This window comes from Loxodonta africana, chromosome 18 (assembly GCF_030014295.1).
Source record: "Loxodonta africana isolate mLoxAfr1 chromosome 18, mLoxAfr1.hap2, whole genome shotgun sequence".
Taxonomy (NCBI): domain Eukaryota; kingdom Metazoa; phylum Chordata; class Mammalia; order Proboscidea; family Elephantidae; genus Loxodonta; species Loxodonta africana.
In genome coordinates this window covers 75,396,639-75,422,795 of record NC_087359.1, presented here as the reverse complement: position 1 = coordinate 75,422,795, position 26,157 = coordinate 75,396,639, and the positions used below count along the sequence as shown (strand labels likewise).

The following is a 26,157-nucleotide window of genomic DNA, read 5'->3' as shown; positions in this document are numbered from 1 at the left end:
TTCAACTCTACCAGTCACTCCTTGGAAACCCTATGGCAGTTCTGCTCTGCCCTATAGGATCACTATGAGTTGGAATCCACTCGAGGGCACCTGGTTTTGTTTTGTTTCTTTTTTATTGTCTTTTTAGTTGTACCTCTCTGTATTTGTTGAAGAGGCCCTTGTTACCCCATTGAATGGACATAGCACCCTTATAAAAAACCAGTTAACCATAGATTTGTGTGTTTCTTTCTGGACTCTCAGTTCTATTTGCTTGGTCTGTGTGTCTGTTGTTATGCCAGTACCAGGCTGTTTTGATTACTGTAGCTGTATAGTTTGTTTTAAAATCAGGAAGTATGAGTCCTTGTACTTTGTTCTTCTGTCTTTCAGCATTGCTTTAGCTATTCAGGGCTTCTTCCACTTCCATGTAAAGTTGAGGATTGGTTTTTCCATTTCTGTAAAGAAGCTATTGGAATTTTGATTGGGATTGCATTGACTCTGTAGAGCACTTAGGGTAGTATTGACATCTTAACAATATTAAGTCTTCCAATCCATGAACATGGAACATCTTTCCATTTATTTATGTCTTCTTTGGTCTGATTCAGCAGTGTTATATAATTTTTAGTGTACGAGTCCTTCACGTCCCTGGTTAGATTTTCCCAGATATTCTCTTAGATGGTGTTGTAAATGGAGTGGATTCCCTAATTTCCGTTTCAGATCTCACGTTCGTTGTATATAGAAACCCAACTGATTTTTGTTTGTTGACTTTGTACCCTGCAATTTCGCTATATTCCTCTATTAGCTCTAGAAGTTTTCTTGTGGACTCTCTGGAAATTTCAGTATATAAGTTCATGTAATCTGGGAATAGAGATAATTTTACTTCTTTTCCAATCTATACATTTTATTTCTTGTCTTATTGCTCTGACTAGGACTTCTAATACAATATGGAATACAAGTGGTGAGAGCAAGCACCCTTGTCTTGTTCCTGATTTCAAGGGGAAAGCTTTCAGTCTTTCTTCATTAAGTATCACGTTGGGTGTTGGCTTTTCATATATGCCCTGAATCATATTGAGTAATTTCACTCTTGGTGAAACCCCACACAGACTGCCACCCCACTGCCATAGCTCCCTCCTCTCCAGGGTCTTATCCTTCAGATTCCAGCCACTTCAGCAGCTCTGAAGTCTGATCTCTGCCTCCTCAACTGTGTGCTGTGTGAGCTCTGTGCACAGTGCTTGGAAAATTGTCCCCAAGCAGACAGCTAGGATGACTGTGGGGCTCACTCATGAGTCCGTTCCTGCAGGGATTGCACTCTCCCCTGCCGATTGTCCAATGCCTAAAAACTGTTCCTTATGTTTTCTCCAGTTTTCTAGCTGTTTGCAGTGGGTGGGCTTGTCTGTAATAACAGTTACTCTGCTATGACCAGAAGCTGAATTCCCAACAAATATTTGTTGAGCATTTAATGTATGTCACACTAGCCCACTGGGTGCTGCGTAAATATATGAATGAAATGTGTGGGTTTCCTTTTAAACAAAAAATAAATATACTGATGTCCGTAAGGAGCCTTGGGGGCACAGTGTTTAAGAGCTATGATGAGCTATGGCTTCTAACCAAAAAAAAGGTCGGCAGTTGGAATCCAGCAGCGGCTCCTTGGGAACCCTATTGGGCAGTTCTACTCTGTCCTGTAGGGTTCCTATGAGTCAGAATCGACTTGACAACACTGGTTTTGAAGATCCATAAGGAAAACATGTCATAGTGGATGAATCCTTTTTACCTTTTTTTTCATCCTTGAAAGAGCTTGCTTTCTTATTTATTTTTCAGTTTCTAAATGACTTCCTAATTTAGAATGAATTGTTTGGGCGAAGTGGTGGGTATGAGGAGATTGGGTCTTATAACTCAAGGAAAAAAAGCAGCTATTAAAAGCTACAGTATTACCCTAATCTCTGATTAAGCCAGATACTCAAGTGACTCTCATTAAAACGTCAGCAGGCATATATATTTTGATCATTGTGGTTAATATTATGGATTAATGATGATCTTGTATTTATATCAGAGTTGGCTCCTTCTTAACTTTTAAGGATCTACAATAATCCAAAACAGTATTAGGAATACAGTTAAGAAAATTAACTGGAAATAGTGCATGCCCCTGTAAAAAATATCATAAATTTGCCATTTAGTATTTCTCTTAGTTCTGTCATAGTTGCTGTCTTTGAAATTATGGTAGCATTAGACATAAAATAGTGATTTCTTAGTTCAAGGTAATAGAAGTGTTAGGTAGCAGTATTTGTTGTGAACATCCTTTGAGCCGAAGGTGGCAGGTTTTCCATAACTTCGCAAACAGACCAGGTTTCAACATGGCACTCAAAAGAGGTCACTTGGAAATTTCATTGTACCTTTTGGGGGAGAGCTGTTTTGTTCTCTTCAAGCTCGTCGTTATTATGGAAGCATCTGATCATTTCAACGCAGGGCTTTATTTCTAAGGCGCTGGTGGCTTCTTCCAGCTTTACTTTTCAGTCTGTAGATAGATGTGGATACAGAAGTGTTAGGTGCAGCAAAGCTGTTTACCTGGAAGCCCAGAGTGAAAATGCTTTATGAGGTGAGTGACATTCTTCTACTTGGTCTGGACGTGTGAAGACCAAGAGAAAACATTATAAAGTGGGCAGGGCGATGGTGGCAGTTTAGATGTGGGATCAGTCGATTGGTCTGTGGCTGCATGTTTATATTCTTTCAAAACAGAAGAGTGTATCCATTGAGCCCTGGGTGGTGCACACAGTGAATGTGCTTGTCTGTTAACTGAAAGGTTAGAAGTTCGAGTATACCAAGAGGTGTCTGAAAGAAAGGCCTGGAGACCTACCTCTGAATAACCAGTAGAGCACAGCTGTACTCTGACACACACAGGGTCAAATGAGGTAGAGTCCACTCAATATCAAATTTTTTTTGTTTTTCTTAATTCATCGAGCAGTTTCAAAAGATCCATGGTTGACTCCAAGGCTTCTGGGGTGGGAGGCATGTGAATTTACTGTATCTGAAAATGGGTCTTTCTCCTCTGAGTAGCGCTCGATCTCATTTCCTCTTTAGTGTCCCTGCGAGAGGCTCTGCCAAGACCTGCTTCTCCCCAGAGAGCCATTCCATCCCAGGAGCACTTCTCCTAAAGTGAAAGAACTTGCCAAGCCTGATGATGCCAGTTGACCTGGGGCAGCCCCTGGTCCTGCTGCCACCACTGGCAAAGGCTGAGGACCCCCCATTCCCTGGGCCAGATGCTGCCCCTCAAGGAGGTGTCTCCGGCCCTGAAACTGCCCGGCAGCTTTTTAGGCAGTTTCGGTACCAGGTGATGTCTGGGCCCCAGGAGACCCTGAGACAGCTTCGGAAGCTGTGTTTCCAGTGGCTGCAGCCAGAGGTTCACACCAAGGAGCAGATCCTGGAGCTCCTCATGTTGGAGCAGTTCCTGACCATCCTGCCCGGGGAGATCCAGACGTGGGTGCGGAAACAGTGCCCAGGCAGCGGAGAGGAGGCAGTGACCCTGGTGGAGAGCTTGAAGGGAGACCCCCGGAGACTGTGGCAGTGGGTAAGCACAGGGTATTGAGATCTGGGCTGTCACTGGGGCGTCCCCATCCCTCACCTGCTTCTAGGGCTGTGTGATTCGCAGGTCCCTGGGTAGTGCAAACGGTTTGTGCTCAACTGCTGACGTAAAGGCTGGCGGTTCAAACCCACCCAGTGGTACCATGGAAGAAGGGTCTAACGATCTGCTTTCATAAAGATTACAGCTAAGAAAACCCTATGGAGCAGCTCTACTCCATAACACATGGAGTCTCCATGAGTCAGAACTGACTCAATGACAGTGGGCTTGGTGTTGGATTTTTTGGTGTGTGTGACTCTCAACACTTTTTAGTATTAGGGATTGAAGATAAAATCTCCCATCCCATTCCATCTTTACACTAGAATGTTTGAGTTTATTCATAAGAGTTTTAGTTGGTGGAGACTGTCCAATAAAACCACAATATTAGGGGCCTGTCTTAAAGCTTTTCCAGGCCTGGTTCAGCCTTAGTATTTGACCTTTCTTGGGATATCTCGGTTTGTGCTTGACTGGTTCCTGCTGGACGACAAATAAAAGCTGGCCTTCTCCTTCCCCATTCCATGTCCCTAAGTACTGTCTTAAAATCTGTTGTAGAAGGTTAGCTTCATGTCTTTCAGAAATCCTGACTCTGGATCCTTCAGTAACTAGTAATATATGGTCTCTAGATCAGCATCCAAGTTCTAGGACAGGAAATCTTCTCAGAGAAGACGGAATCTCCAAGCTGCCAGGTGGGGGAGGCTGAGTCCCGTCATGACGTGGTGCTTCAGGAGCTGGGACTTCAGAATTCAGCCTCAGAGCCTGCTGAGCAACCAAACCACATTGTGAAAGAGGAATCTGACGCTGAGCAAGAGCTAGGTGAGGGCCAGGTATTATTCATGGTGGTGGTGTGTGCTCTTGGAGAAAATTAGGGGCTGTGATTGTGTGAGTTGAAAATGATATGCTTAGATTGAGGTGTCCCGTGTAAGCTGGAAACAGGGTAGACCTCCATGAATCACCCCGATTTGGAGACTTAAAGTCTGAATTTTATACCACTATGTGACTGTGCTAGACCATTTGGATTATGGATCTGAGCAAAGGGGTGGGAGAAAATTTGGGTGAGACTGTTTGGAACGTTGGAGGGAGTTGAACTTTGTTATAATGTAAAACAATCTTAAAATTATGGATGAAGGAACAGGTTTCAGTTCTAATTTGTTAAGTTTTTTTTTGTTTTTTTATCAGTACCCTCTTGAGAGTGGCTGACGAGGACATCTAGGTTCTTAAATCTCCTGTTTCTCACTTCAGTGATGGCTGCCTCCCAGCTTCTTGCCCGACCTGAGGAAAGACTTGTCAGAGACCAGGACCTTGGAGCCTCACTTCTCCAAGCATCATCTCAGGTGAGCTGGGTTCCTCTGCTTCTCTTGGTCCTGAAGCAGGCTTTGAGCACGTACCAATAGTCAGGAGGACTGAAAGGGGAAGCATGCTCAGAAGTGGAGTGGAGAAGAGGAGCAGATATATTAAGAAGAATAGATATTTTTCTAGGATAACAAGAATAATACACAGAAAAGATACTTCGGTTTCAGTATTTGTCTCAGGTTCATTCAAGGTACAGTGTTCTAATTGTCGTCTTGAATGGTGGAATCTGGGCCCTGGCAGAAGGTAGAAAGAGCTGTGAAGAGACAAATCTTGTCTCTACACCACAAATAGTCATCTCTCCGCTTTCATTATCTTTCAGCTGTACTAAGGATCTACTGTATTTCTTTTTCCAGTCTAGACAACTGACACAGGAATCAGTTTGAAATTTGGAATGGTTACACCGAACATGGGACACATGATTTTTTTTTCTTCTCAACTTCACGGAGGTATAATTGGCATACAATAAACTGTGTATATTAAAAGTGTACAATTTGGTGGGTTTTGGCCCGTGTATACACTCATGAAACCATGACTACAATCAAGATGATAAGCATAGCCGTCACCCACAAATGTTTCCTCTTGCACATTTGTATTTGCTCGCTCTCTCCTGTCCTTCTCCACCCTTCCTTCTCCTGAGGCAACTACTGATCTGTTTTATGTCACCACAGATTAGTTTGCATTTTCTAGAATTTTACTTAAGATGGAATCATGCCATATGTAGTCTTAACTTTGGTCTGCAAATAATGTATTATTTTTCCTTGCCTCTTTCAATATTTTCTCTCTAGTTTTAAGTAGTTTTATTCTGATGTGCCTTGACATCATTTCTTCATGTACACGTGTCTTCTGTTTGGGTTCGTTGAGCTTGGATTTGTGGGTTTACCGTTTCTACAGATTTTTGGCCGTTATTTCTTCAACTTTTTTTTTCTTCTCTTTACCTTCCCTCTCCTCTCCTTTGGGTACTCCCAGAATAATATGTGTGGAATGTGTATAATGTGTGCATATATGAGATAGCTTGAAGTTGTCTCACAGCTGATGCTCTGTTCTGTGTTTGGATAGTTTCTGTTTTTATGTCTTCAAATTCACTAATCTTTGATAATCCCATCCATTGTAATTTTCACTTCATACATTATATTTTTCTTCTCTGGATGTTTGAGTTGGGGCGTTATTATATCTTTCGTGTCTCTGCTTAACATGTTCAATCTCCCCTGCAGCTTCTTAAGCACATGGAACATAGTTATAATATCTAGATGATCGTCCTTGTCTACTAATTCTATCACCTGGGTCAGTTTTGATTGATGGATTAATGTCTTTATTATGAACTGTGTTATCCTGCTTCTTTGTATGCCCTTCAATCTCTGATTGGATGTCAGACATTTGTGAATTTTACTGTTTTGGGTATTGGGTACTTTTCTATTCGTATCAGTGTTCTTGAGCTTTGCTTTGGCATGAGTTACGTTACTTGGGCACAGTTTGTTATATGGCATCAGAGAATCTTTTAGTCTAGGGCTAGTTTCTCCCTATTACTGAGGCAATGCCCTTCTGAGTACTCTACCTGGTGCTCCTTGATGTACAAATCTTTTCACTCTGGCTGGTGGCAGTATGAAGTATTTCCAGCCCTGTGCGAGCTCTGGGGTTGTTCATTCTGCTTCTTGTGGGTGGTTCCTCTCTGGGCTCAGGTAGTTTCCTCACACATTTGTGGTGCTCAGTATTCAGCTGAATACTTGAGGGGACCCTCTGCTGATCTCCTGAGCTGTCTCTCTGTGCAGCTCTCTCCTCTCTGGTCTTTGCCCTGCTAAGTGTACCTACCTTGACCTCCTCAGACTTTCAACTCCTTCTGCCCAGCGTAGGGAGACTGCTGGGCTTCTCTTGGGTTCCTTCTCCCTGAGCTGCTGTCTGGACACTTATCTCCAGGCACTCAGATGGGGCAGTTGTTGGGCTCACCTCATTTGTTTCCTCACTTTCAGGGATCACTGTTTTGGGTTGCAGTGTCTGAAAACCGTTGTCTTCTATGTTTTGCTCCCGTCTTTTTTTTTTTTTTTTTTTCTAATTCTATTATTTTTTTTATTGTGCTTTAAGCGAAAGTTCACAAATCAAGTCAGTCTCTCGTACGGAAACTTATACATACCTTGCTACGTACTCCTAGTTGCTCTCCCCTTAATGAGACAGCACACTCCTCATGTCCACCCTGTATTCCCGTGTCCATCCAGCCAGCCTTTATCCCTCTCTGCCTTCTCATCTCCCCTTCAGACATGAGCTGCCCACATAACCTAATGTGGCAGTATCATTTTCTATCTTATATTCCAGTCCAATCCCTGTCTGAAGAGTTGGCTTTGGGAATGGTTCCGGTCTTGGGGTAACAGAGGGTCTGGAGACCATGACCTCTGGGGTCCCTCTAGTCTCAGCAGACCATTAAGTCTGGTCTTTTTACGAGAATTTGAGATCTGCATCCCACTGTCTCCATCAGGGAACCTCTGTTGTGTTCCCTGTCAGGGCAGTCATCCATGGTAGCCAGGCACCATCTAGTTCTTCTGGTCTCAGGCTGGTGTAATCTGTGGTTATGTGGTCCTTTCTGTCTCCCGAGCTCATCTTTACCTTATGTCTTTGGTGTTCTTTATCCTCCTTTGCTCCAGGTGTGTTGAGACCAATTGGTGCATCTTAGATGGCTGCTTGCTAGTGTTGAAGACCCCAGATGCCACTCACCAAATTTGGATTCAGAATGTTTTCTTAATATATTTTGTTATGCCGGTTCACCTAGATGTCCGCTGAAACCATGGTCCCCAGACCCTGTCCCTGCTACTCTGCCATTTGAAGCGTTTGGTTGTATTCAGGAAACTTCTTTGCTTTTGGTTTAGTCCAGTTGTTCTGACCTCTCCGGTATTGTGTGTTGTCTTTCCCTTCACCTAAAATAGTTTTTGTCTACTATCGAATTAGTGAGTGCCCTTCTCCCTCCTTCCCTACCCTTGTAATCATCAAAGAATATTTTCTTCTGTGTTTAAACTTTTTCTAGAGTTCTTATAATAGTGGCCTAAAACAGTATTTGCCCTTGTGCAACTGACTATAATTTCATGCAGCATAATGCCTTCCAGATTCCTCCATGTTACGAGATGTTTCACGGATTCATTGTTGTTCTAAATCCTGTATAGTATTCCATCATGATGTGAATATGCCATAATTTATTTATCCATTTATCCGCTGATGGGGACCTTGGTTGCTTCCATCTTTTTGCTATTGTAAACAGGACTACGATGAACATGGGTGTGCATATATCTGTTCATGTGAAGGCTCTTATTTTTCTAGTATGTATTCCAAGGAGTGGGATTGCTCAATTGTATGTTAGTTCTAGTTCTAGCTTTTTAAGGAAGCACCAATCAATTTCCAAAGTGTTTGTACCATTTTACATTCCCACCAGCAGTATATAAGTATTCCAGTCTCTCCACACCTCTCCAACATTTATTATTTTGTGTTTTTTTGGATTAATGCCAGCCTTACTAGGGTGAGATGGTATCTCATTGTAGTTTTGTTTTGCATTTCTCTAATGGCTAATGATTGTGAGCCGTTCTTCATGTATGTTTTGCCTCCATTTTAAGGCTGTTTAAGGCAGGAATATAAATTGAAACCCTGTTATTCTGTCTTGGCTGGAAACAGAAGTCCCTGGGACAGGTGTATATTGATTATATTGTTGACGGGTCTGAAAAGTTGCATTTGAAGAAAATGAACGTTTTCCAGGAATCTATATCTCTTACCACCACGAGTCTGTCAGTTTGTCATATGGTGGTAGCTTGCACGTTGCAGTGTTGTTAGAAGCTATGACACCGGCATTTCAAATACCAGCAGGATTACCCATGGCAGACAGGTTTCAGCAAAGCTTCCAGACTAAGACCTATTGGCAGGAGAGGCGTGGTGATCTACTTACGATTCACAACAGAACATTTTCCGAGTGACTTGCTTTGGACATGTCATCAGGAGGGATCAGTCATTAGAGGAGGACTTTATGTTTGATGATGTAGAGGCCAACAAGAGCTTGAGAGACCCTCAGTGAGATGGACTGGCACAACAGCCAGACAGTCAGCAGCCTGGACCTGAACGTGCTGATGATTGTGGGGATGAGGCAGGACCACGCAGTGTTTTGTTCTGTCGTACACGAGCTTGCCGTGAGCTGGAGTCGATTCAGTGCCAGCTCACAGCAACGCACTTTAACTAAGACGTTGTTTCAAACCTTTAGGGGACTGTTCTTTGGGAATTGTATTGTCAGGTACTTGAGTCAGAAGAAGATAGACAGGCCAATAGGTGAAGGTTTATGCTGTCAGGGTACCCAGAAACCAGATTATTAGGCTGAACGTTGCTTGGTGAAAAGGGTTTGGGCCTTCTGTGAAATGTTTCAACCAGACTTGGATGATTATTGCTGCTTCTGTAGTAAGTGCAGAGTAACCAGCCCATGAAAGGCAGATACGATTATTAGCACATTTTTAACTAGGAGAGTGGACACCTCAACCGTTACCTGTTCTGACTTTGTTAATTCAAGAGATTCAAAACGTTCAACCAGCAGCCCTGATTCCTTACGGACAACTATTTATTCCCTATATTTAGGTGAGATAATGGATTAACAACCACTCAACTCCAGGAAAAATCACCCTGACCCAATCCCAATGGCCCTGTACTCCAAGCTAAGAACAATTTTTTGTTGCATCAGAAGGACCTTGGTGTTTAATGGAATCCTTTTTAAGTGACAGTAATTTTAAGACACAGGTGACCACTCCCTCTAATCTCTTCTAGAAATTAGGAATTTAAGGACTAACGCAGAGTAGTGAAGCCGCGTCACTGCATGTGGCGCTTCCTCATCAGAAACCACAACTGAGTTAGAGCCTCCCGGACTTGATTGTTCTACTCACATTCTTCTGTTTTGAAACTTAAGGGAATGTGATACAGTACAAATAACTGAGTCAGTTGTGGTAATACCTCTTAAACCCTCGAGGTGGTGGTATTTCCATAGTAAAAGGTGTTACCTTCCCCATTCCATCCCACACTGCTGTATTTCAGGAATAGGAAGTTAAGTTTTCCTCCTCTTATAAAAATGGAAATCGACAAGATGGCTGCAGTTGGTGTCTCCCCTGTATACAAAACCAAGAAAAACCCAAACCCCTTGATATTCAGTCAATCCCATCTCATAACAAACAACACAGTGCCGTCGAGTCAATTTCCCTAAATATAGGGGATCTTATTCCAGCCTTCCCAGCTTCTTGGCAGATCTTTGAGTGTGTTTGTGGCTTTAAGCTGGAGGTACACTGTTCAGAGACCCCTGAATTGACTTTTCTGGTTTTCAAATGCCCTGACTGAGGCCTTTGGGGATCTTGGGGGGCTCTATCATTTTTGCCTTGTTCTCACCTGTTCTTGGCAGGGACAGTCTGGTACCCATGGAATACCCTGTGCCCAGGGAGGCAGGCACTAATCATTGTCTCTGCTTGGATTCCCATTCTGCTCTCTGCCAGGCTGACCGAGGGTCTTCGTGTTTAGACTGTGACGATGGACCATTCCTGTCTTCACCCGTGTGAAGACAGGAATGGTCCAGTTGTTTTCAAGGGGCCATTCAAGTAGCTTCAGGCACAGAAGAGTAACTGTACACTGCTACCAATTCATATTTTGTATTAAAAATTAAAATTCACATTAGAAATGTGTGGCGCGAATGGTTTACAATCGGCTGGTGACCTAACGGTTGGTGCTTTGTGCGCATCCAGCAGTGCCACAGAAGAAAGACCTAGTTTTAGGCTTCTCTAGACATTATGGCCAAGAAAACCCTGTGGAACAGTTGCATGTCGTGACACGCATGGGCGCCGGGAACAGTTCTGTGCCATGACATGGTCACCAGGAACAGTTCTGTGCTGTGACACGTGGTCACCAGCAACAGTTCCGTGCAGTGACACCTGCGGCCACAAGGAACAGTTCTGCGCCATGACATGGTCACCAGGAACAGTTCTGTGCTGTGACACGCGCGGGCACCAGGAACAGTTTTGTGCCGTGACACGCACGGTCACCGTGAGTCGGAATCGACTCAGTGGCGATGGGTTTGGGTTTTTTTGTATAGTTAATACTTAAATATATTGAGGTAATTTTTTTTTGCTTCCTTTCCTTTCCACATTAAAACATCCAGCCCCTTCTCTCCTTTTCTTGTGCTTACTGTCTGCTAATTAAAGACTTTTTGGTATCTCCATTTGTCTTTTATCCATTCTCCACTGTCCGTTGATGTTGTAGAGGCCGACTTGATGTAGGACAGAGAATGGCATCCCTCAGTGTGACAGTGTGTGACAGGAAGGTGACTTCATAATGCCTCTGTCACGCCTTTGGGCTGTAGTCTGGCAGGGACCGTAATGCATGGCCATTGATTGGTCATCTGTGTTGCCTGGACGTGGATAGAATCCCTGAATTCCCTCTGTAGTCCCCTGGGGTGAGTCTGAGAGACTGATCACCCCATAGCCTGAATATTATAGTAACCATAATAGTATGCAGCATCCACGGAGGACTTACTTGCTAACTGCTTTATTTCACCCAGATGACAAAATGAGTGCCTCCTTCTCCTAGGTGGGCTCTTGGGTACTGGGGAAGTACAGTGGAGAGAATGACAGATAGAGTCCATTTGTCATGGTGCTTACAAGCTAGTGGAGGCAAATAGTAATCAGTTAATTGTGTGTGTGCATATCTATACGTAGATATAAATAAACTGTGATGAAGGCTATGAATGAGCAGTACAGCGTGCTATAAAAGAGGTGACACTTGGATTATTTCTATTAAACCTGATTTTTTTTTTTAGTTGGGGATTTTATTAGGTGAGGGTAAGGCTCAGAAAAGTTGAGTAAGTTGCTAAAGGTCACACAGCTAGAAGGTGGTAGAGCTGGAACTTGGGTCCCTCCAAAGAATGTGCTGCTCATCTCTGTGCTAGAGAAGGTGAATATCTACAGAACTAGCTTCTTGGTGGGGAGGTTGAAATTTGGATTCATGCCAGTAGACTCTAGCCCGCTGGTATTTCCTGTTTTGAGTCCTAGCTCCCTAGGAAAAGAAGTTTCCTTTAGGGGATTACAGAGGGACACCTTGTTCCCGAGAACACATCCACTGATTGAATGTTAGACCAGAATTATTGGGGATTTCAGGGTGTACAGCTCTTTCTCTGAATCCACCAGTCTTTGTTTCACCGTGAGGCTTACAGCTCAGCTGACTTTGTCATTGATTCTTCCTTCCTTTTTGCCGATTTACACTTGCTTTTTAACCCATTTCTTTTTCTTTTCCTCCTTGAATTTCCAGATTTCAGTTAAATATTGGGAGTCATGCTCCTATAATAAGTACTTGAGAAAGTTAAAAAAGAGTGTGGAGAAGGCTCCTGCCTCCTGCTGTGTTCTCCATTCAACAGGAAGGATTTACCCTTAAATGCATGCAATTTAAAAACACATGCACAACCTAAAATTGAAACATTTTATAATCATGGCAGGATTTACAAAGTAGGGACTGTAGATTCCCTCTTGGCCTCTTCTTCCCTTGAATCCCTCTTCTATGATTTTTCAAGTCTTCTATTTTTTTTATGCCCAGGATCCTAAGGCACATTCCTTCCTTCTCAGTTTTACTATGGGCAGGAAGGGCAGGGTTCAAATCCTTTGTTTGGAGCCATGTTTATGGTCACAACATTGTATTTTTCCAGGAGCAGTGGAGGCACCTGGATTCTACTCAAAAGGAGTACTACTGGGATCTCATGCTAGAGGCCTATGGGAAAATGGTCTCAGAAGGTGAGGACATGGAGGGACTGTGAAGCTCTTAGGCAGTGTCTCTTGGAGCTGGCAGAGCTGTAGTAAGAACTTCCTTGCATTGGGTGCCTGGGGCTCTAGTGGTGCGTTACATACAGCAACTCCTCTGATCTCCACGGCAGCGCTGTGAAATGGGTGGTGGTAGTCCTGATTTAAAGGTGATGAGAGTGAGTGTCAAATCGAGTCATTGGCTCCCTGTTACATCTGTTGTAAGTGCTGAGTCAGGATGGAACTCAGTGTAGCTGGCTTTGAGTCTGTGCTCTTTCCACTAAACCACAATGCCTCCTCCAAACGTGGTTGCAGCCTTGGTCACTACCCTTGTCCCAGCCTCCCAGGTGGTCTGCAGACCTTTCTGTCGACCTGCTCAGACTCTCCTTTTTCTAGTTTTCAGCATGTTTCCTGGTGATCTTGTGAGTACTAGTCTCTGACAAGTCCCACACACCCTGCTAAGGTGAGATTCCTGACGTGCTCTTCATGTTTAGTTAGGATGTGAGAGACACAGCATTAGCTTCCAGCCCTGACCACTCAGCCAGGCCCACACACTTACCTCTCTCTCAGACATTTCCAGCCCCAAACCTGACCGGGCTAATTCAGCAGAGCATGGGCAGGAGCGGGGAAGACTCCACCTTCATGCCAGGGAGAAGATCTCAATGCAGGCTTGCACAGGTGAGTGATCTTCCATTGGTCCTGAGCTGTTTCTGACCTCTCCTGGTTAAGTTGGGTGTGGCGGTGGAGGTGGCAGGCCTTTGGTTTCTATTCCATTGGCATAACTAGGCATGGTTGGGTCAGTGCAGTTGGAATACTGAGGTTGGGTCTTCTCGTCTCTGGTTATAGGGCTGTTGACACATAGAATTAATGGCGGAAGAATGAGGACACATCATACCTGGTCTCTTCAGTCTTGTTTGTAAAACTGTTGTGATAGCTTTTTCTCAGTGAGAATTAAGATAGTACAGATTGAGACCAATACAAATACGGGTAAAATTCTACTAAAAGAAAGATTATCTAACAGCCATCATTACCCTTTCTGGCAAGAAGGTTCAGAGCAACTAGACTTCTCTTATTCTGGTTGTAATGAATAGTAACCAGCTCAGCCTCCACAAAATAAAACACACAAAAAAACAGAAAAAAATGCTTCATCTGCTCTCTGTGCTCCTAACTTTCATTAAGCAGTAGCAGCAACAAATACTTCATTTAAATCATGCATTTTGAGACTGGGTAAGAAGAAACCTGAACCTGTTCCCTTGTGAAATATTAGTCACCTTTTGCCTTCTACACTCTTTCTAAGACATTGCAGTTATGAACAACCTGTCAATCATACATACTGGCTTCTAACCAAAAGGTTGGCTGTTCGAGTCCACCCAGAGGCACCACAGAAGAAGGGCTAGGTGACATACCACAGGAAAATCAGCCGTTGAAAACCCTAGGGAACACAGTTCTCCTCGGACACCCATAGAGTCGCCATGGTTCAGAGCTGATTCAGTGGCAACCGGCACTGGTATAGACGTACGCCACACACACCCACATATACACACACACACTTTTACATGTACCGTAAATGCTAGTACCATGGAAAAAAGGAAGGAGCAAAGATTGGAGATTGTACAACAAGCTGCTCCTTCTCCTCAGTGGGATCTAATGAAGTATTTTCCTTTGCTGATATACCACAGAAGACCAGGCATCAACTGAGACTGGATTTTAATTTTAAGCAGTATGTTTATCATTACACTATTTTACAAGGATTCCTTTGGAGCAGTATTTTTCAAACTGTCTTTTATGATCCATCAGTGGGCTATGAAATCATTTTACTGAGTTGCAGCCAGCATTTTAAAAAAATGAAAGAGAAGATAGAAAATATCAGATGCCTCAAATACAGTAGGGGTAAGTAGTAGGCAGTATTTCAGGAAATTTCTGTTTGGAATATATGTGTCTGAATACAGTATTTCAGTGTAAATGCATTTAAAAAAAATTCTTGTAAAAATGTATATAACATAACATTTGCCAATTTAATGTTTTTCAAGTGTACAATTTAGTGACTGATCATAACATTAGTACTGTTGTGCAGCTATCACCAGTATCTGTTGCCAGAGTTTCCATCACCATGAACAGAAACTCAGTGCTTTTACTACCTCTTCTACTCTCCCTCCTGCCCCTGGTAACCACTAATAAACTTTGGTCGCTATACATATGTCTGTCTTAAGTGTTTCATATGAATAAGATCATACAATATTTTTCCTTTTGTGATTAACTTGTTCCACTCAGCATAATGTTTTCAAGGTCCGTTCATATTGTGGCATGTATCAGGACTTCATTTTTCTTTATGGCTGAGCAGTAGTCTGTTGTGTGAACTTACCACATTTAGTGTATCCATTTATCTGTAGATGGACATTTTGGTTGTTTCCACCTTTTGGCCATTGTGAATGGTGCTGCATTGAACATTGGTGTACATGTGTCTTACGGCGTTAGCAGTCTGAAAGATTTGAAAATACTACTTTAGAGGTCATTGCAGTGGGATTTTTATCTGGAATATACAGATGACTACATCACTACTCATTCTGTTTTTTTCTGCCTCATCTCACCTGCTGCCCTGGCCCCATTAGCTCCTAGACTGTGGAGAGTCTAGAAGGTCGGCCTGCCTGGATAGGCAAAGAAAAGCCATTGTAGGTTCTTAAGTGAAGACAATACTTGGAGAAAGGTTTAGGAAGATTAATCTGGCAGCATATACAGGATGGACTGGAAACGCTTGGAGGAACGGCACTCTGTGGGCCACCCAGTGGGCGGCTGGTGCAGGAGTTCAGGTCGCTGAAACAAGATCCTGGATGAACGTAGATGCATCAGGAACAACATGGAAAAGGACTTGTCTCAGAGATACAGTAATTAGCTAGTCTGCCAGATCTGGACTAGGATCAAGGGTCAAAATTACAGGAGAGAGCGCATGTGCTGTTTTGATTGTCCACAAGGATGAAGAGCTCATAGTTAGAGCAGGCCAGCAGGAGAGTGAGCCTCAAAAGCCATTGGACTCTTACTGCTCATCAAAATCGCCATGAATATTTTCTGTATTTTTCTAGTATTTGAGAAAATGACCCTTCAGTTTATCTGCAAGAATTCAATAGGCAAGTATAGTTTAAAAAAAAAAAAAAGTTTTGAATGGAGAAAGTTCACGAATATTAGATCTGGAAAAGTAGAGTCTGTTGTATTACCAAGTCCCTGGGTGATGCAGTTAAGTGTTAGCTGGTAACTGAAAGATTGGAGATTTGAGTCCACTCAGTGTGCTTGGAAGAAAGGCCTGGTGATCTCCTTCTGAAAAAGCCATTGAAAACCCTGTGGAGCACAGTTCTACTCTGACGCACATGGGGTCGCCATGAGTTGGAGTCCGTTCAACAGCAGCAAGTGGTTGGTCATAGATGTATTATAAAGGTCAGATCATTAAGATAATGTGATACTCATGTAAAAATTGATGAGCAGATCAATGAACAGAAAAAGCAGCCTAGGAAGAGAAGCTGGTCTATGTAAGAACTTTACACATGATGGAGGAAGAAGCAACACAAATCAGTAGGACGAGTCAGTGTTGAATGAACAGTGTTGAGATTTTATGTATTTCATAGCACAGCCCTGGTGGTGCTATGGTTAAGCACTCAGCTGCTAACGGAGAAGTTGGGAGTTTGAGCCCACTTATTGACTCTGGGAGAAATACCTGGTGATCTGCTGTGGTAAAGATTACATCCCAGAAAACCCTATGGGACAGTTCTAGCCTGTGACACTGGATTACTATGAGCTGGAATTGAGTTGACGGTACCCAACAACAAGAACAGCATACCAAAATGAGATGAAAGCAGACTGAAAAGAGATAAACTATGAAAATAAGATTAAAAAAAAAGAAAATAAGTATATATTTAACTGATGTCTGAATGGGAAAATTTAATATATAAAATTTAAATATAAAAGCTATTGAAGAAATCATTAAGGAAATGGTTAATAGACTTGACTATATTTAAATAGAAAAAAACCATAACTTCGGTGCATATTAAAAAACCTGAAAGATAGTGTAAACAAATTGATGGAAAACATTTTCCATGAATATGGCAGATAATGATTTTTTTTTTAATATAGAAAGAGTTAATGTAAGTTGATAAAAAATGACTTTTCCATTGAAAAATAGTAGTCTTGGAGCATGAAGAGTAACTCATAAATGTGAACAATAGTTTCATCCTTTAATAACTAAGGAATTAAAATTTAAAACAATGAAAAAACATTTTTCACCTATCCAAATGGTAAATACTTAAAAACATTCTGTACTTAAGTATTGAACACTTAAAACGCCATAAGATGGCATAGTTGCTGTGGAAATTTCTTTGGCAGTAGGTATCAAGAGCTTTAGTCCTTGGGTGATGGGAACCTTAAACGCACTCAGCTGCTAACTGAAAGGTTAGAGGTTCGAGTCCTCATAAAAGTGCCTCTAAAGAAAGGCCCTGATATCTAACTGTGAAAAAATCAGCCTCTGAAAACCCTATGGAGCACAGCTTTACTCTGACAAACATGGAGCACCATGAGTTGGAGAGACTCGATAGCTAATGGCAACTGGTACCAAGAACCTTAACATTCATGTATGTTGATACAGTAATTCTGCTTGGAGGAATGTTTCTTAATGTATTGGTCACAAATGGGGACAAAACTTATGAAGAAAAATTGCCTGTTACAGCATTATTTATAACAGATAGCAAAAACACAGTAAATAAATTTTCTATAGTAGGAGAACTCTTAAACAACTTATGTGTAGTTCATTTCTGTAATGGACCATTATTCAACCCTTAAAAATAATATTTATAAAGACTTTAAGGCAAGAGAAAGTACCTTTGTCATTTGAGAGGAATTTGTAGATTAGCAAGCTCAGGTCTAGCTCTGGAGCAAGTAATTTTGGCCTTGAAAGACACTGATAATATGAAAGAATAAGGTAAATTGTTTCTTTAGCTTACAGGAATAAAGAAATATACAAACATATGAAAATGAGTTCTGCCACTGAAATAAAAATCTAAAGTGTGCATCTTTGTGTAGTGATGTTAACCGAAAACCTGAGTTACGATGAGAAAAACAAAATGTTAACTTTTTCTGGGAGTTAATAAAGGACACATAGATAGTGGTTTGAAGCACAAACCGAGGGATTCACTTTTGCATTGTAGCCTCACAGCAGTAAATCCATTGTAAAATGACAAATTACTGCATTTCATGAGTTTTTGGATTACTCGTGAATGGGAGAATTAATGTAAAACTGATAAGTGGCATGATTTACTATATAGTGATACAAAGCTTGATATAGAACCACTTACACTTGAACACAGGGTAGGCTAAGTGCAGTGCCAGGCCTTCAGGCTGGATGATGTTGTTTTTCCTCACTCACTGATGCCCTTTTGGTAGAAAGAAACCATGTTTTATGATGCTCCTTTCTTTGGCATATAAGTTAGAAAACAGGACATAAAATTTACTGAACTGTTTTAAATATTCTTTTTTCTTCTTGCAGGAGATAGGCAGGAGAATGACAAAGAAAAAGTGAACTTGGAAAATTATAGGGACCAGGGACCTCCAGATGCCTCCTGTGACATCTCTGGAGAGGTCATTCCTCAGGCTTCTGTGAGTGGCTTCTTCAGTGAGGATGAGCCAAGACACTTTGGAGGGCAGCATCTCCCTGAGGCGCGGGGAAACCTCCAGGTAGAGGGGAGAGGGGAGCAGCCCTCTCCTCAGGAAAGGAGTTCTGGGAAACAGCCAGGCCAGCATTTGCCAGATCCTCACCCAGGAGGAGCACTGTCTGTGCTGTGGCTCGAGGAGAAGCCAGAGGCCCCCCAGAAAGATCAGCTGAGACCCCCCATGGCCCAGAAGCTCCCTACCTGCAGAGAGTGTGGGAAAACCTTTTACAGGCATTCTCAGCTTGTGTTTCACCAGAGAACTCACACCGGAGAGACGTACTTTCAGTGCCACACCTGCAAAAAAGCCTTTCTGCGTAGTTCAGACTTCGTGAAACATCAGAGAATCCACACAGGAGAGAAGCCTTGTAAGTGCAGTCACTGTGGGAAAGGCTTCAGCGACTTGTCTGGATTGCGCCACCACGAGAAAATTCACACGGGAGAGAAACCCTATAAATGTTCCATCTGTGAAAAAAGCTTCATTCAGAGGTCAGACTTTAATAGACATCAGAGGGTCCACACGGGAGAGAAACCTTATAAGTGCTCGCGATGTGGGAAAAGATTCAGTTGGAGCTCGAGCCTCGATAAACATCGAAAATCCCACTTGGGGAAGAAGTCCTTTCAATAGCAAGACTCTTTTATCCCATTTCTATCTCTCAGTCCAATTAAAAACACGTAGCTTTTTGAATCATCTGCAGGAATTGCACCTCTTGTATTCCTAGTCTATTTTCATGGATTGGAGAAGGGAGAAGCTGTAGGTGGTTTTGAAGTTGGAGAATAGATTGGGCTCCTGGACTGGATTTCATGGCAGCTTAATTTCTTGCTTCTGCATCAGGAGAAAGAATTGCCTTCATCTGTCAGTTCATCACCTTGCTTAGAGTCTTCTGTTGGACCCCTTGGGAAAAAAGTATCATTTGGAGATTGAGCTTTAGAGGTGTCATCTGAGAAGAATTTAACAGAGCAGCTATTCTTCATGGGAAGAACTTCAGCCCTTTAGAGCTGGTCCAGAACATATCTTCCTGGTACAGAAGGGCAGGCAGACAAAGAGGACTGGAGTATTCTTATGTGTTCCTTGACATACGGGTGAAAAATGAACTTGAAGTGTCCTTGTTTTAAATAAACTTAGTAGAGTCACTCCCCATCTCATTTGTGTCTGAAATGTTCACGGTGTGTTGACTGTCACTCAACATGCATTTTCTCACGGAAGATCCTAAATGGTAGTTGAGCTCCTAGTTGAGCCCATGCAGACCTATCAAGTTTAGAATAGAGCAGAACAGTGATATGACAGTGCTAACCTAAGCACTAGGTTGTGAGAGCTTGGCCAGTGCTAGGCACCGTGTTGTCTCAGATTGGTCTGTCTTTGGTGTCCACTTGCTGGTGCCACTCGAGCTGCCTGTCTTTGTCGTGACATTCATTTAGATGATCATTTGTGCCAAAGTGCTCTATGCTTTGAAATTACCTCATTTTGTCTGAAGGTGTTAGGAAGATATCAGTCGATAGCATTGCCTAGAGGTTTATTGACACATATCTAACCTGTACAAGTGACCTAGGCTTCCACAGACACATGCTGAAAAGTCCTCTTTCTCGTGTATAGTGAGACTTCCACCTCCCTTTCATTCTGTCCTTTTTGTGCCTGGCTATATTGTACTCTTTTGGGTGAGATCTGGAAGGAAGATGCTAATGAACAAGACAGAGCTATCTTCCTGAAAACAGATTAGTTTATAGGCAGTAAACTCCAATAATTTGACCAACAATGGGAAGTGAGTTAATGGGAGAGGAGGGCCAAACTTGAAATTATTCGAGTCCCTGAGTTCCAGGAGTGTCTTAGTTATCTGGTAGCACTGTAACAGAAATGCCACAAGTTGATGGCTTTAAGAAGCAAATTCTCTCACAGGATAGCAGTCTGAATTCAGGGTGCCAACCACCAGGGAAGGCTTTCTCTGTTTAGGAGCTTCTCAGCACAGGGACCCTGGATCCAAAGTAAGTGCTCTGCTCCTAGTGCTTCTTTCTTGGTGGCGTGAGGTCCCTATATCTCTGCTTGCTTCTCTCTCCTTTTATCTCTTGTAAGATAAAAGATGATGTAGGCCATGCTCTGGGTAAATCACATGGTGGCGTAGTGGTTAAGTGCTACAGCTGCTAACCAAGAGGACGGCAGTTCGAATCCTCCAGGTGCTCCTTGGAAGCTCTATAGGGCAGGTCTACTCTGTTGTATAGGGTCACTGTGAGCCGGAATCGACTCGACAGCGGTGGGTTTTGGAATCTTGCCTCATTAACCACAGGCAGAGATTAGGATTTAAAACACATAGGAAATTTGTATTAGATCACAAAATGTAGGACAGCCACACAATACTGGAAATCATGGCTTAGCCAAATTGACACACATTTTTGGGGGGAACGCAATTCAATCCATAACCAGGAGGAATCTGTTAACTGAAAATGAGGGAGAACACCCCATGTAAGGGGGTGTAGGAACTCCCAGGCTAAAAGCAGGAAAAACATGGAGGACTTGGCACTGGATTCCGTATTCTGCATAACAAAGATTTGTAGATGCAGGATTTGATGCTTTAAATCTGTTTCTCAAAGTGTGATCCCTGGACCAGTGGCATATGCTTCTTGTTAGACTTACTGAACTAGAGACTTAGTGAATCAGAAACTCAGAGGTGGGGCCCAGAAATCTTTGTTTTGACAAGCTCTTCAGTGGACTCTGACACCTGCTTAAGTTTGAGAACCACTGCTGTGAATAGTATTTGATTAAAAAATAAGTGTGGGGACATGAGGGCATAATGATACTAAAAGGGATACTGGGACATCCCAGGTGTTTCTTACTAAGCAGACCTCCCCATGGAGCTCTTTATACCTCATTAAAATCGTGGAACCTTTTGGGCTTCAAGTGAAAATTTGTTCCACGGAAGAAAATTTAGAAAACAGGTTAGAAAGCTTTAGAGGAGGGAGCAGAGCCAACGTGGCACCCTAGACAGACATACCATGCTATCCCTCTGCTGCAAAGACCTGAAAAACTAAGTAAAACAGATACAGACATCAATCCTGGAACCCTAAGCATCAAATAAGGGAATAAAGAACTAAACACCAAATGGAAGAAGAAACTGATGGAGAACAGAGAAAGAGGAGAGATACAGAGTGGAGGTCTCCTGTCAACTAATATGGTACAGCATGGCCGTCTTGAAACACAGCCAGCAATGAGCCTGGACAGGAGTGTGGGAAGGCAACTTCATGGAGCTCCCAAAAGGTGACAAGCACCTGGTAACCAGAGAAACATGCTTTCCCACCCTTCACCCTTCTGGTGAGTAGAAGTAAGAACCTCCGCATCCTGGCAGCCCCCACCTCCATGGTCCACAATGTGAGTTGCCCCCACCACCCCACCCCCTCCTGCTGTGCAGCTTTTTATCGCTCTTCTCTATCTCCCTCCCACCTAGCCCTTTACACCATCTACTCCCCTTCCTGCTGTCCCCTGCCGTGTCTCTGTGGCTAGAAAGCCACTGGTCTGCTGCTGCCCTGGGTCTGAACTGCCCCCACCCATTGGTTCCTACCATGCTGCCATTTTTTTTCTTTTGTTCCATTCTCCTACCTAGCTCTGTATGTCACTTCTCCTCACTTTCCACCGTCGCCTAGGTCCAGTCCACCTCCAATCACCATCCCCTTCTGTGCCACCATTTTTAATTTTAATTATTTTCTTTTTTTCTCCTTTTCTTTCTCCCACCCACTAAGCCCCATACACCACATTCCCCCTCTTGCCGTCAGCCCCCTTCATGCTGCCTATAGATGAGCAAGCAGAAAAGCATGCCTGGCCTGCCCACCCTGGCATATGAAAACAAAACAAAAAAGCAGGGTGAAACAAATGAACATACAATTAGTAAATAAAATAATACCTTAATGTCTCAGAGACAGACGATAATATCAAAATATACAGAAAAGCAGGACAGATGGCTCCAGCAAGTGACCAAAATAAAGAATAAGATAACCTTCCACTAGAAAAAAAAGCAGTGGAACTCTGTGATATGGAATTAAAAAGAGGAATATTTAGGGCTCTTCAAGATATTAGGAAAGAGATCAAGGAAACCAGACAAACCAAGTTAAAAAAAAAAAAAAAGCCCAAATCAATGAAAACACAGACAAAGCAATAGAAGAATTTGGGAAAATACTACAAGAACAACAACTAGAAATCCAAAAGATAAAATTTCAGAAGTGGACAACTCAATAGAAGTTGTTTTAGGAGCAAATTTGAAACAGTGGAAGACAGAATCAGTGACATTGAAGATAAACCCATGGGCGCCACTTTGAGGAAAAATCAGAGAAAAGAATGAAGAAAAAGAATTATGTGAGATGCAATCAGGTGTAAAAACTGGCTCATGATCGGAGTTCCAGAACAGAAGGAGAAAATGGCAAACACAGGGAAGATTGTTGAAGATTTGCTGACAAAAAGATGAAAAGCTTACCATCCATATAGAATAGACCCAAACGAAAATCACCAAGACATAATCACACTTGTCAAAACCAAAGACAAAGAATCCTGAGAACATCTTGAGTAAATTGAAAAGTCACAAGAGGGAAGCAAGACCAATCTCATTATTTGGCAGAAACTATGCAGGCAAGAAGGCAATGAGAACACATATATAAAATCTTGAAAGGAAGAAACTACTAAGAATAATATATACTGCAAAATTCTCTCTTAAATACGATGGCACAGTTAGAGTTAGGACATTTCCAGGTAAACAGAAATTATGGAAATTTGTAAAAACCAAACCAAGTATAAGACATATTAAAGAAAAAAAAAAAAAGGAGCCCATCAATTAGAAAACCAACAACATCAGACAACAAAAGTCTAGGACACAGGACAGTGTCAGATACCAACGGAGGTAAAGAACTCTTAGTAATAAAACAAAGCTAAAAGACTTAAATCAGGGAAACAAAGGCATCAATATGTGAATGACAGCAATATCAAAATAATAAAAGGGGGAATAAACTGTGGGTGTAGCACTTCCAATGGAGAAGATATCAAGTATTAAAAGACTTTCAAACTTAGGAAGATAAGGGTCAATTTCATGGTAACCACAAAGAAAGTTAACAAACCTAGTCTTCAGAATAAAAAAGAAAAACATAAAAACACAGCAAACATGAAATATATAATAATGAAAGAAAAGAAAATCCACAAGCAAAAGTAATTCAGCACAGGAAAGTAAGAGGAACAAGAAATTGGTACCCCCCCACACACAAAGCACAATATGCCAGCTACAAACTCATACCTATTAATAATCACACTGAATATAAATGTCTTAAGTGCACCCGTAAAGAGACAGAGTGGCAGAATGGATTAAAAAACAAAAAAAACCCAAAATCAAACATGACACATCATATGCTGGCTACAAGAGACATGCCTCAGATGCAAAGGCATAAATATATTAAAAATCAAAGGATGGAGAAAATAACCTAAAAAGTACGACACTGGCAATACTAATCTCAGATAAAATAGACTAAGGCAAAATCCACCATAAAAGACAAGGAAGGACATTATATAATGATTAAAGGGACATTCCTCCGAGAAGGCATAACTCTAATAAAGACCTATGCACCCAACAACAGGGCTCCAAAAAAAAAAAAAACTCTGAAAAGATAGTTCCACAGTAATAGTAGGAGACTCCCACACATCATCACCGTCAGTAAAGAACAGAACATCTAGAAAGATTCAAAAAAGATAAAGAAGAGCTAAAGGCCCAAATCAACCAACTTGACCTCATAGACATATATATAAACACTCCACCCATCAGCAGCAAAGTGTACATTATTTTCCAATGCATTTGGAACATTTTCCAGAATAAACCACATTTTAGGCCACAAAGCAACCTTCAATAAAATCCAAAATATTGAAATAATGCAAAGCATTCTCTCTAAGCACCAGGCCATAAAGGAGGAATCAATAACAGGGAGAACAAGAAAAAAATTAAATACATGGAAACTGAAGAACACCCTGCTTAAAAACAACTTGGTAATAGAAATTTAAAGAGATAATCAATTCTTAGAAGCAAATAAGAATGAAAACGCATCGTACCAAAACCTTTGGGACACAGCAAAGGCAGTGTTCAGAGGTCAATTTATAGCAATAAACGTACTCATCAAAAAAGAACGTGCCAAAATAAAAATGTTAGCCCTACAACGTGAACAAAGAGAACAGCAAAAGAAGGCCACGGGCACCAGAAGAAAGGAAATAATAAAAGAGTAGAAATAAATGAAATAGAGAACAGAAAAGCAATAGAATCAACAGGATCAAAAGTTGGTTCTTTGAAAAGATTAACAAAATTGACGATTGGCTAAACTGACAAAAGAAAAACAGGAGAACTGACATAAGAAAAACAGGAGAGGAAGCAAATAATATAAATAAGTGAGATGGGGGACATTACAACAGACCCAGCTGAAATGAAAAGGATCATAACGGAATACTATGAAAAATTGTACTCCAAAAAATTTGAGAACCTACAGAAAATGGGCAAGTTTCTAGAAACACCCTAACTACTTAACACAAACTGAGATAGAAAAGCTGAACAGACCCATAACAAGAGATTGAAAGGGTAATAAAAAATTCTTCACACAAACACAAAAAGCCCTGGACCAGACAGCTTCACTGGAGAATTCTACCAAACATTCAAAGAGCTCACACCAGTACTACTAAAACTATTTAGAGCATAAAAAAGGAAGAAATACTTCCAAATTCATTCTATGAAGGCAGCATAACCTTGATACCAAAGCCTGGCAAAAGCACCACAGAAAAAAAAATTACAGACCAATAGCTTTCATGAATATAGATGTAAAAATTCTCAATGACATTCTAGCCAATACAATTCAACAGCATGTAAAAAAAAAAAAATGTCCAAGTGGGATTCATACAAGGTATGCAAGGATGGTGCAACGTAAAACATAATCCATCACATAAATAAGAGAATCACATGATCATCTTAATTGATGCAGAAAAGACATTCAATAAAGGTCTACACCTATTCCTTATAAAAACCCTCAAATAGAAATAGAAGGGAAATTCCTTGACATAATAAAGGGCATGTATCCAAACCAACAGCTAACTAACGTTATTCTCAACATCGAGAAGCTGAAAGCAATCCCCCTGAAAACGGGAACAAGTCCATGATGTCCTCTATCACTACTCCTATTTAACATTGTGCTGGAATTCCTAACTACAGCAATATTGCAAGAAAAAGGTCATCCAAATTGGAATGGAAGAAGTAAAACTATCCCTATTTACAGATGATATGCTGCTATACTTAGGGAACCCCAAAGATTCCACAAGAAATCTACTGGAACTAATAGATTCAGCAAAGTAGCAGGATACAAGATCAACATACAAAAATCAGATTCCTGTACACCAACAAAGAGAACTTTGAAAAGGAAATCAAGAAAACTATACCATTTGTAATTGCCCCCCAAAAGATAAAATACTTGGGAATAAATCTAACCAGGAATGTAAAAGACCTACACACACACACACACACACACAAAACAGTATTGCAAGAAACCAAAAGAGACCTACATAAGTGGAAAAGCATACCATGCTCATGGATAGGAATACTCAGCATTGTTAAAATGTTGGTTCCATCCAAAGAGATCTACAGATATAATGCAATTTAGGAAAACTGGAAATGGTCAAAAATGAAATGGAGTGCATAAACATTGATATCCTAGGCACTAGAGAGCTGAAATGGACTGGTATTGGCCGTTTTGAATTGGACAATCATATGGT

The 26,157-nt window shown here is 41.6% G+C and overlaps 1 protein-coding gene across 8 annotated transcripts in view; it reads left to right on the top strand.

Moving 5' to 3' along the window:
- LOC135227178 (zinc finger protein 18-like) overlaps positions 1 to 25,304 on the top strand; it is a 33,426-nt gene extending 8,122 nt beyond the window's left edge. For 6 of the 8 annotated variants that reach the window (XM_064271788.1, XM_064271789.1, XM_064271787.1 and 3 more), the window contains 7 exons: positions 3,052 to 3,538; positions 4,213 to 4,402; positions 4,829 to 4,920; positions 12,621 to 12,705; positions 13,282 to 13,389; positions 14,509 to 14,601; positions 18,236 to 25,304. In XM_064271788.1, coding sequence (XP_064127858.1) covers positions 3,149 to 3,538; positions 4,213 to 4,402; positions 4,829 to 4,920; positions 12,621 to 12,705; positions 13,282 to 13,389; positions 14,509 to 14,601; positions 18,236 to 19,023 — 1,746 coding nt within the window. In that variant the 5' untranslated portion in view covers positions 3,052 to 3,148 and the 3' untranslated portion in view covers positions 19,024 to 25,304. Of the gene's footprint in view, positions 1 to 5; positions 2,570 to 3,051; positions 3,539 to 4,212; positions 4,403 to 4,828; positions 4,921 to 12,620; positions 12,706 to 13,281; positions 13,390 to 14,508; positions 14,602 to 18,235 lie in introns of those variants that run through there. The other 2 variants (XM_064271790.1, XM_003416793.4) reach the window with 2 other exon arrangements.
- The last annotated feature ends 853 nt before the right edge of the window (positions 25,305 to 26,157 follow it).